Here is a 12,307-nt window from a genome sequence, read left to right on the forward strand (position 1 = left end):
TGGGAGCATTGGTGGAGGGGATAGGAAGTTAGGAGAATGAGAAGGGGAGAAATAGAGGGGAGAGGATGAAATGGAGGAGCAGGAAGTTTCAGTCAGGGGAAGTATAGAGGAGAGCAAGAGAAAACATATCATAATAGAGGGAGCCATTATAGGTTTAATGAGAAATCAGGCACTAAGGAAATGTTCAGAGATCTCCAGGGATGACCCCAACTTACAATCAAACAATAGTGGAGAGGCTACCTCAAATGTCCTCCTCCAATAATGAGATGACTAACTTGTATGCCATCGTAGAGCCTTCATTCAGTTAGTGATGGAAGCAGAAGCATACATCCATACCTAAAAACTTAGCTGAACTCCTGAAATGCAGTTGCAGAAAATGAGTAGCGATGATAAAAGGTTTCAAGACCACACTGTAGAGAACCACAGGAATAGCTGACCTGAACACTTGGGAGTTCATGGACCCCAGACTAATAGCCGGAAAACCAGCATAGGACTGTTCCACACCCCCTGAAGGTGAATGCCAGTTTGGAGGTTTTGGCAATCTATGGGGCCTCTGGTAGTAGATCAGTATTTATCCCTAGTAGAAGCCTAGCCTCAAACTCACAGAGATCCGCCTGCCTCTGCTTCCCGAGTGCTGGGATTAAAGGCGTGTGCCACCACCACCCGGCTCCCTGGTAAAATTTTTGCCATCACCTATGCATACTATCACGTCATCTGCAAATAGCGAAAGTTTGACTTCTTCCTTTCCTATTTGTATTCCCTTAATCTTTTGTTGTCCTATTGCTCTAGCTAAAACTTCAAGTGCAATATTGAAAAGATATGGAGACAGTGAACAACCTTGTCTTGTTCTTGATTTTAGTGGAATCATTTCAGTTTCTCTCTGTTTAATATTATTTTGGCTTGCTGTATATTGCTTTTATTATGTTTAGGTATATTCCTTATATACTTGATCTATCCAAGACCTTTATCATAAAGGGGTGTTGTATTATACCAAAGGCCTTTTCAAATTCTAATGTAAGTTTCTGATTTTTTAATCGGGGCTTTCTCTCTCTCTCTCTCTCTCTCTCTCTCTCTCTCTCTCTCTCTCTCTCTCTCTGCTTTTTTGGTTAGTTTGTAAAAAGAGTTTGTCTATCTTGTTGATTTTCTTAAAAAACAACCTCTTTGTTCATTGATTCTTTGTAGTGTTCTCTTTGTATCCATTTGGTTGATTGCAGCCCTGAGTTTAATTATTTTCTGACTTCTATTCTGCTGGGGTGAGTTTGCTTCTTTTTATTCTAGAACTTTCAGTTGTTCTTTTAAGTCACTCATGTGATATTTCTCTTACCACTGCTGTCATTGTGTCCCATAAAGTTGGGTATGTTGTGCATACGATTCTACAAACATTTAAATTTCTTTTTCTTAATTCTTTCATCCAGTGGTTCTTCAGGTGAGTGTTGTTTACTTTCCACAAATTTGTAGGATTTCTGTAGTCTGTGCTGTTGAATTCTAACTTTATCCCATGGTTATCTGATAAGATACATGGGATTACTCTATTTTTTTTCATCTGTTGAGATTTACTTTGTGACTGAGTATGTGAGAAATTTTAGACAGGTTCCATTAGGTGCTGAGAGTAACGAATAATGTTTTATGTTTAGGTGAAATGTTTTCTATATGTCTGTCAAGTCCATTTGAGTGATCACATTTCTTAGTTCCCTTATTTCTCTGTTAAGTTTCTGTCTGGTAGATGCTTCCATTGTTGAAAGTGCGATGTTGAAGTCTCTCACTATCAATGTGTTGGTTTGATATGTCAAATGGGCTTCACTAATGTTCATTTGCTTTTATAAAGGTAGGTGCCCTTATATTGGTAGCATAAATGTTCAGTTTGAGTCTTTTTATAAGCAAGCTGAGTCCATTGATATTAAGGGATATTAATGACAACTGATTGCTAATTGCTGCTACATTTTCTTTGGGTGGTGTTGGTGATCTCTCTCTCTCTCTTTCTGTGTGTGTGTGTGTGTGTGTGTGTGTGTGTGTGTTTTCCTCTTTGGTGATTTGCCTGTGTTTTCCTGGATGCAAACTTCCTTGTGTTGGGGTTTTCCTCTAGTACTTTCTGTAGGGCTGGGTTTGTGGATAGGGATTATAATAGGTATTTCTCCCATTCTCAGAATTCCTTCTTTGCCTGTAGCCCTTTGCCTAAGGATGAGACCTACTGAGCATTCCCCTTCTATGTTTGCATGCCTATTCTTGTATTCTTTGTTCAGGTCCCAATCAGTTAGCCTGGTTGACAAGTCTGATTTTCTGTCATTTCTAAGACACAATCTCAGCAGCCTGATATCTTTCAATTGACTCTTGTGCATACATTTTGGGTGTTGATTACATTCATATTGTAATAGTTATAGTCAAATTTTTATCAGAACCATCAACTTTAGACAGAGCCAGCCAATAAGAAGTCATAGCCAGTGGCCAACAGTTTCATAATTAATATAGCATCTGTGTGATCGTTTTGGGCTGAAGCAGCAGCAGGGCCTAGTTGGGCCAGAAACATTCATGTTACAATAAGTGATCTATAGTATTTACCCTAGTATGCAAATGGATTTTGGGAGCCCATTCCCAAAAGAGGGACACTTTATCAGCCTGAACACATGGGGGAAGGGTCTCTGCCCTGCTCCAAATGATGTCACAGACTATGAAGATCCCCCATGGAAGGCCTCACCCTCCCTGGGGTGCAGAAAGGGGATGGGATAGGAAAACAAATATTACAGTAAACCAATATCAACTGAAATTGTGTTTATGTTATTAAAATTTCATTTTAGTACACAATTGAAACTTAGTATCAGACATGATAAATGTGCTTTTTAAGAACATTTATTAAAACTTACATAGTAAATGGAATCATTAAACACAAATGTGCCCTTATTGAACAATGCACCTTCCAGAAAACATAAAATATAGAATAATTAAGAAATAATTTTGAAATTTAAAGTTCATGTTAATATATACAACTTCATCAATCCCCTTTCAAATGAGTCACATTGAATCACTCTTATCTTTTTCTCCATTTGCTCTACATTCTACAGTGGCTGATTGAATGGTTTCATGGCCTCTGTGCAAACAACATCCTATAAAACTGTGGAGGACTTCAGAACTGAGAAGGCAAAGAGCATTTTGAGTCCCAACTAATTCAACCTTCTTTAGTGGATTTTAATTCATGTCAATCCTTATCCATGAACTTCCTTCACTTAAGGGGTCAATCTTCTATGGGTATTGTTATAAATTTAATTAATTTTGCTTAAATATTTTAAAAATGAGATTATAAAGTAAATCCAACAGTACCCACCTCCCTTCCTACTTCACATGTACCCACCCTTGCTCTCTTTCAAATTCATTGCCTTTTTATTGAACTGCTGATATTTATCCTGCTCTCAGAATTCCTTCTCTGACTGTAGCTCCTTGTCTAAGGATGAGGCCTACTGAGATTTCCCATGCCACATTAGCATGTCTATTCCTATCTCCCCTCTTCATGTTCTGCTCAGGTAGCCTGCTTGACAAACCTCATTTTCTGAAATTTCTAAAACACAATCTCAGCAGACTGACCCCTTTCAGTTGGCTCCTATGCGTGCATTTCAGGTGTTGATTACATTAAAATTGTAAGGGTTCTAGGGGGACTTCATAGTTTTATCAGGACTTTTATCTGCCCAATAATGACACAGAGGCATGATATTAATTATGAACACTTGTCTTAAATGGCAGAAAGACAATTAAGGAAATGCTCAACATCCTCAGATATTAGGGAAATGAAAATCAAAATCACCCTGAGATTCCATCTTACATTGATCAGAATGGCTAACATTAAACACACCAATGACAGCTTAGGCTGGAAAAGATATTGACAAAGGGGAACACTCCTCCATTGCCGGTGAGAGTGTAAACTTCTAAAGCCTCCATGGAAATCAGTATGGCAATTTCTCAGAAAATTTCAGATCAACTTACCTCAAGACCCTCCAGTACCATTTCTGGACATATACCCAAAGGAGGCATATTGACTCCACAAGGACAGTTGTTAAACTATGTTCAAAGCAACATTATCCATAATAGCCATATCTTGGAAATAACATTGATTCTCCTCACCTGAAGACTAGATAAATAAAATGAGGTACATTTACTGACTGTCACATTGAGGGAGGCTTCAGTCAAAGAAACCTCAAAGTCCATCCTCACACTGACACACTTCATCCTACAAGTTTAAACAAGCTAATAGTGTCATTATTTTGGGGGGAGTTTACTTTTAAACCACCATAGTACCCATCCTCCATATGTCCAACGTCAGTGACCACCACTTCTTTTGCATTGTTGTGAAGTATCACTGTGTGATAATGTGAAAAATTAACTGGGTTTTACATGTACAGTTGATGCATAGATGTATGGTGAATATGTAAAGACTGACAATTATTAGAATACTCTGCTAAGAATGTTCCTTAAGGCAGTTTTAATGTCCTTGTTCCTAAGGCTGTAGATGAAAGGATTCAGCATAGGTGTGACTGCAGAGTACATTATTGAGGCCACTGCATTACTTCTGGGAGAATGTGACAGAGAGGAGGAGAAGTATTCTCCTAGTGCTGTTCCATAAAACAGGCAAACAATGGACAAATGAGACCCACAGGTGGAGAAGGTTTTGTGCTTCCCACTTGATGATGATGATCTCATGATGGAGGAAACTATTTTAAAGTAAGAGAAAATGATTCCTGAAATAGGAAGTAACCCAAAAAGAGCACCTACACAGTACCTGACTATGCTATTGGTGACAGTATCAAAACAGGAGAGTTTAAGTATTTCAGAAGGGTCACAGAAGAAGTTGGAAATTTCAATATAATCCCCACAGTTGGAAAAATTTAATACTGCACCATAGTGCAAAAGTAATTCCACAAGGCTAAGGAAAAAACACCCTAGAAGTAAGAAAGCACAGCGACTAGGATTCATAATGGCCTGATAATATAGAGGGTGGCAGATGGCCACAAACCTATCATATGCCATCACTGCAAGAAGCATGCAATCCATACATCCAAAAATAATGAGCAGTGACATCTGTGTCAGGCAACCCACATAGGAGATGACTGGGCAGTGAGACTTGATGTCCACAATAACTCTTGGAACAGTGGTGGAGATGAAACCAATATCAACCATGTACAGGTTGGAGAGGAAGAAGTACATGGGTGTGTGGAGATGGGAGTCAGTGCTTACTGTCAAGATGATGAGCAGGTTTCCAAACAGGGCCAAGATGTACATGGACAAGAATAGGCTAAAGAGAGCAGTCTGTAGGTCTGGATCCTCTGACAGTTGAATGAAGTGGAATTCTGGTACAGATGTTGCATTTTGCCGGTTTTTATTTCTTGAACATCTTTTGAAGGAAACCAAAAATGTTGTTAACATTGGTACCAGAATGCAGGTAGACCTTCTTTACAATTTCAATCAAGTACGTACAAATACCATTTTCTCAAGCTTTTTGTGACATCAATTATAGTTACTCACTTGTGACAAATGCCATATTCTAAATAGTGTTTTGTTCTTACTTCATGTGTGACATTTTATGAGGGCCATATTGAATATAGTAATCTAGAGAATTACTGTAAACAGCAGGTCTTTAGTCACAGTAAACTAAAGGAAACACTTTTAAGACAAAAATGGCTATTTTGTATAAACATTAGTTAAAGTGTAAATAAAAGAAAATGAAAACTTGAAGCACTTAAACACAGGCCCTTTTATTACAATAACATAGAACAAGTTTAGTTTTCTTAGAATATATCTGAGAGCATGAAGTCCTATTCTTAACTATTTAGGATTCCTATCCAGGAAAGCATTTTCTACTTCCAGTATCTTCTATATGATTCTCTTTTCCTTTGAGTTAAAAAAGTTTCTCCAATGGAAATGGAGAGGATAAGTCTTTGTTAAAAACTTATTTAAATTCTTAAAACCAATTAATATATATTCCATATTTCTCCTTGTTTATTTCAAATTTTTGTGAATATGTCTTAATTAAATCCACATTATCAAAGAACGACTCTTTCCACAACTGCTAAGGTATATGTTGATGTGACAAACAATGAAACCTTATCCAGTGACTGATGGAAGCAGAGGCAAATACCCACAATCAAACACTGAACTGAACCCACGGAACCCAGTGAAAGAGAGAGAGGAGTGATGAGCAAATTGGCAAAGAATGGGTTGGCAAAACCAGCAGACATAGCTGATCTGAACAAAGGGGAGCTCTTGGACCTGAGAACGACAGCTGGGAGGCCAGCATGGGACTGATCCAGAACACATGAGTGTGAGAGTCAGTGAGGAGGCTTGGGCAACCTATGGGGCCCTGGGCAGTAGATCAATATTTGTCCCTGGCATACAAATGGACTGAGGGTGTCCATAACACAAAGAGGGATGATCTTTCTGTGTGAACTCTTAAGGAAGTTCCAAGACCATGTCTTGAGTGAAATGACAGACTCTGGATATCCCCTATATTGAAGGAAGTGAGGATAGGGTGGGAGGCTTGGGGGGATGGTGGGAGGATACGGGAGGAGAGGAGGGAGAGGGAACTGAGACTGACATGTGAAGCAAGATATTTAAAAATGAAAGTAATAAAAAATAATGAAACATCAGTAAATACATTTGAAATTTTATGCTGCAAATCTAAATGGGGGGAAAATTATCTCAGTAAAATATCTGCCATAAAACATGATTTTCCTATGTCTGTGCAATGCCACTGTTTTTCTGAAGTACAGCCAGCTTGACCCAGGGCCCTAGTTTTAGTCCCCACCTCCACAGACAGTAAAGAGATTCCCATGTAAGTCAGGTCTGGTGCATAGATATCCATGTTCTTACTTCAGCTACAGAGAAAAATTTGGGTTTGCTTTTAGGTCAGAGCACAATGAATTGCTCAAAATGCAAAAGGCTTAAAACATATTAGAAATTGGATAGGCAAAAACATGGGCAATACCCTAATGGCTAAATATAAATACATAATTTTGCATGATGATTGACCCACTTGCCCCATGAAAGACATCTTCATAATATGTGCTATTAAGAAGGTAAAGTCAACCAAGATCATGAAATATAGCATGCACTCACATGTAGAATGTATTTCTATTTATATCCAATGGTGAAGACATTGGCCCTGCTTGGAAATCAGTAAATCAAGAGAACATTTATGACTTTCTCCATAATCACATGCTCATACAAACTACGAACAACAATAACCCATCTCCATTTGCAAAATGATGAAAGTTGTATTTGTTCGACCAAATTTAAAATCTTAAGTATATAGAAAATATGAATATAAGCAAAGAACAACATCCTATCTCGATTGCCAAATGATAAAAATTGCATTATATTTGTTTTACCATATTTTCAATCCTATGTGTATAGAAAATATGAACTTATTGGGGAGTATTTCCAAAGGGTACTGGACTCTAAAGAGGGTTTTCACACAATACACAAAATTGACTTTCCATTTCTTTTCATGCCTCTGCACTCCTTTACTTCATGTGAGAATACGTACAACAATATTGGACAGGCCAATTGTGTAGCTATTTAATACCATTAGATAATCTAAAAGTCTGTGACATGGAACCAAACAACAAATAATTAGTCTTGCATCAATTTCTAGGTCACATTTCTAAATGGAATAAAAATTTAAAGGAAATCAAATATATGGAAGCCAGGATTTTGAAGGGAGAAAGGGGATGCTTAATGATTAAAATTTGTATTGTTCATTTCACATCTGTGGCAATGACTCTTTAGGCCCTATGAAACCAAAAAAATGAAAGTTAGAGATGATAACATATCAATATGTAAAATGATATAAGGATGAATGTTCACAGAAAAAGTACTTACTAAAACTCTGTCATATAATAGTTAATGTATGTCAGAATTATAAATAATGCTAAACACTCTTTGATTCTGGAGTGGTTTGGTTTGGTTTCATCTTACATTTTATTTGATTATTTTTACATTTTACATTTAAATGATAATACAATAATATCTCTTCCTTCCATCTATACTGCTTCAAACTGCCTATATAATTCTAACTCACCCCACTCTACTTCACATTCATAGCTTCGATGTCTAACCATTATTTCATGCATATATGTATGTCTTCATGAATTACTAATCATATAGTCTTAACAGGATATGCAGAGATCTTAACAGCATGTATCTTTTTAAGCTCTCATGTTTCAAACTACAAATAATATAGGAACCTGACTACATTTCCCATTGAAACCTTAGTGACTGTGCCTTGGAAGGATGAAAGAGGCTGGCAGTATCAAAAATATCCAGAAAAATAGAATGCAGTTTTTGAGGATCTGTAAACCAAATACTTCAGAAGGTGAGGCCAATGGAGTGCAGGTTCCCTGAAATCTTACAGGGAACATGATGAGACCACATTTCAGAGTACATGGAAGATAATAAGAACCAAGAAAATTAGAAAACCTTTAGATGAACTGTTGTTTCAATGCTTTCAGACTGTGTAAAATGCACCTCAATTATACAGCTTGTCATTCAAAAACCTGAGGTGAACATTCCATAATAAAGATCTGAAAACCACAAGCAAAGAATTTATGAGTATTTTTATTTTAGAATAAGGTATAATGCAATGACTTTTTACTGAACAGATCATTTTGTGATTTGATCCAGCAACATAATTCACACAAAAGTTCACTGGCTTCTGCCTGACAACCTATCACATGTTACACATGAATACTGTTTTTATCTTTTACCTTCAATAAAATATTGACTATGCAGAAGCTTATAATTTGGAGATTTAGAAGAACTATTCAGATAAAGTAAGATATATATAGTATAGAGCTGAGATCTCCCAACTAGGGAAGAAATTAATAGTCACACACACTTAGTTGCTTTTTACAAAAGTATAATTATTGAATCTCCCTCAACAGCATTGCCACAGTACTTTATATTGCATATGAAACAATTGAGTTGGCTCTATTTTCTGCTCTATTTGGTCATATGAGTGTGCAAAAAGACACTGGGGATAGGTCAATGAGAATTTGTGGACAACCATGACAACAATAAAATACTAATGGAGATATTCAAATTATTATTGCACTTATTATACCACCACTATGCCCAAATAATCATACTTCATGTGATTAGGAAAAACTAATAATTCTTATAGTCTCTTCTTAATCCTAAATTCTCTCAGAACTTACATGAAAATACTGTGGGCCTGTGTATCCATGATGAAGGGCTCTGGCTATGACAAATCTCCCCTGCTTGTTGGCTGGCAAATGGTCAATCTCACTCTTGAATCCTGAAGTTCAGATAATAGCAAGAGGTTCCTGAGGCAGAGCACTGTAGGAATAGGAAACAGGGTTATATAGTTCTGGATTATGGAGAACAACATAATTACTTACAGGAATGGGCTAACTAATTATTCTTACATAACCTTAGAAACCCAATGCACAGAGCTGTTGATTATGCACACTGGTCAAAAATAATATTACAATCTCTAAGGAATTCGTTGGGTTAATGGAGGAAGCAGAAGAGATGTTGAATGCTCTCAAGAGGTTAGATATAAGGTTTCTTTGATGTCCTAAATTTCCCATTTCCGTTTTATTTCAGGTTGGGTTCTATTTAGTAATTCTTTTTTATTATTATTAAATTCTCCTTAGTGCTCTCTCCTGTGTCCACAGAAATCTGTTTCTTTCTTCTATGGCAATCCAAAGGCCAGAAATTCACCATGTCTGTTCTCAAGATTCATGCCAGAGAGATATTTGACTCTCAGAGAATCCCACTGTTGAGGTTGATCTCTGCAACTCAAAAGCTGTTCTCCAACCTGTTGTGCCCACTAATGCCTCTACTGACACATGTAAAGCCCTGGAGTTGTGACAATAATAACATGTGCTACTAGATAAGGGGTCAAGTGGGTTGAGCACATAAAAACTAATGAACCTGCTCTCAGTAGCAAGAATCTGAATGCTGTAGAACAAAAGAAGATATGAAAACTGAAAATAAAAATAAATCAAGCATTGCTTAAAATGCCATGTTAGAAGGGTCCGTTGCTTTCTGAAAATCTGGTGCCATGTAAAGGTGGTATCACTGTACCCTCACATCACTAACTTGACTGGCAGCACTGAAGTCTTCCTAATGCTCTCACCTTTAAGTGGAATCAACAGTGGTTATCATGCTAGCAACAAGCTGGATGTGCAAGAGTTCATAATGATATTTCCAGAGTCTTTCAATTCTGGGAAGCCATGCCCCTTCAGAAGAGCTTTACCATATCCTGAAGAATATCATCAAGTAGAAATACCAATAGAAAGTCACTAACGTGACTGGCATCCTGGAGAACATAGAAGCCTGAGAGCTGCTGAAGACCACAATTGAAAAAGCCAGCTACACTGACCAGGGTGTCTTCAGCAAGGACATGGCTGTCTCACAATTCTTTAGGCCTGGCATGCATGTCGTGGAGGTCTAGTCACCTATGATTCCAACAGGTACATCAAGTTGAGTCCTGGCTGACCTGTCCTTCATCTGGAAATACCCATGGGTGTCTAATGAGGACTCCTTTGACCAGGATGACTGGGAATACAGCAGTTCAAAGCTAGTGCAGGCATCTAGGATGTTGGGATGAATTCATGGTAACAAACTCTTGAGGGAGTGCCAACACTGTGACAAAAAGTCCTACAACTGCCTTTTGCTCAAATGAACTAGATCGGTCTCTAGGACCAAATCTCTGCAGGCATGTAAGTTGGCCCAGAGCAATGGCTGGGGTGTCATGGAGTCACCTCACTCTGAGCACACTGAAGATATTTTCATAGCTGACTTTTTCATGGGGTTCTGCATGGGGTGTATCAAGACTGGTGCCCCTTGCTGATCTGATCAGCTGGTCAACTACAATAAGGACCTTAGATTCTAAGGAGAGATTGACAAAGATGCTAAGTTCACCAACAGGAATTTCAGGAATCCACTGAACAAGTAAAGCAATGAATGGAGATCCCTGGAGCCATCAGCTGCTTAAACACTGTCCCAATTGTGGTGACTCAAGGCCTCCCTATTGCTAGCCACTCCATTGTCAAAACTACATTGTCACTGTGGCAATCAAGATTCACTTGACCCAGTACATATTAAAAATTTAATCACAGTCAGGGAGATAACACTTACACAAGAGACAGGTGGCTGCCTGTGAGAAGGAAGATAACAATACTAGAGCAGGCAGGATGTACAGGCAAGTAATTTTCAAAGGTGCAGCAAAAACAACAACAGCAGACTACCTGGACAGTCACCCAATGTCTCACAGCAGCACAGGGGCAATCAGCTTTGGCTAAGTCCTAGAGTAACAGACTGACCAACACAGAAGCAGGGAGGTAGAAATCCTGTCATACCCTGACTCCAAGGTTCAGCAGTCTTTTAAATTTTATCATGCAAGTGCAGTAGGACAGCATTCAAAAGTCAGCAATCGAAGTAGGGGCACTTATTCCTAATGATATGAAATTAACTTCATTGTTTATACAATTACAAGAAACAATCAGTAATAGGACTCATCCTATATTCATGACACACATCAGATCCAAATATATTTGCCATGACCTATAGCACATAACAATAATGAGATTGATCATTTATTATAAGGAATGTGCTAGAAGCCTCATAATTTCATAAAAAGATACCATGTGAATAGCAAGGTTTAAAAAAGAATATTCTTCATCACTTGGCAACAAGCCAAGGAAATAGTAAAAAGAAATATCCTGCCTGTTAATTCAATAACCAAACTCCATTAACAGTAGGTAGCAAACACCAAAGGTATACATAGAAATGAAATTTGAAAAAAGGATGTATTCCACTTTGCAGAAATTTGGAAAATTAAAATATGTGCACCATACAATAGACAAATTTTCAAGGATTCAATGGGTCACTGCTATTAACTCTGAAAAGACTAATTCAGTTATCACCTATTAGAGGTAATGGCCATTAAGGGTATACCTGTACAAATAAAAACGGACAATGCTCCATCATATGCACCAGAAAATTAGTATAGTTATTTAAATATTATAAAACACATAACTGGCATACCACAAAATCCTACAGGACAAGCAGTGATTTAGAGATGTAACTGCAGTTTAAAAGAAATGCTCTGGAGCCTCCCATCCTGGCTGGAGTCAAGCAGCCCAGATCCGAGGTCTTCTTTTCCACCAATGAGAACAGAAGGCCAGCGGGTCCTGCAGGACCAGGTAAAACAGTCCCTGCATCCAGGCCTGAATTCCAGTGCCTGGGGATTGCCTGGGGACTGCCACAAAGATTCCCATCACGGCGGGAGCCAAGCACC

The 12,307-nt window shown here is 38.0% G+C and overlaps 1 protein-coding gene across 1 annotated transcript; it reads right to left on the reverse strand.

The window, feature by feature from the left end:
- Positions 1 to 4,428: 4,428 nt before the first annotated feature.
- On the reverse strand, positions 4,429 to 5,346 carry LOC121136364 (olfactory receptor 7E24-like). Its single transcript, XM_040736695.1, has one exon. It carries the CDS (start codon positions 5,260 to 5,262, stop codon positions 4,429 to 4,431), a length of 834 nt encoding a protein of 277 aa, XP_040592629.1. The 5' UTR covers positions 5,263 to 5,346.
- Positions 5,347 to 12,307: the final 6,961 nt, after the last annotated feature.

The sequence above is a fragment of the Mesocricetus auratus genome, unplaced genomic scaffold, assembly GCF_017639785.1.
Source record: "Mesocricetus auratus isolate SY011 unplaced genomic scaffold, BCM_Maur_2.0 Super-Scaffold_100066, whole genome shotgun sequence".
NCBI classification, from domain to species: Eukaryota; Metazoa; Chordata; class Mammalia; order Rodentia; family Cricetidae; genus Mesocricetus; species Mesocricetus auratus.

Coding starts and splice junctions, on each gene's coding strand:
- LOC121136364 (XM_040736695.1), bottom strand. CDS start 5,262: ATGTACATCTTGGCCCTGTTTGGAAACCTGCTCATCATCTTGACAGTA.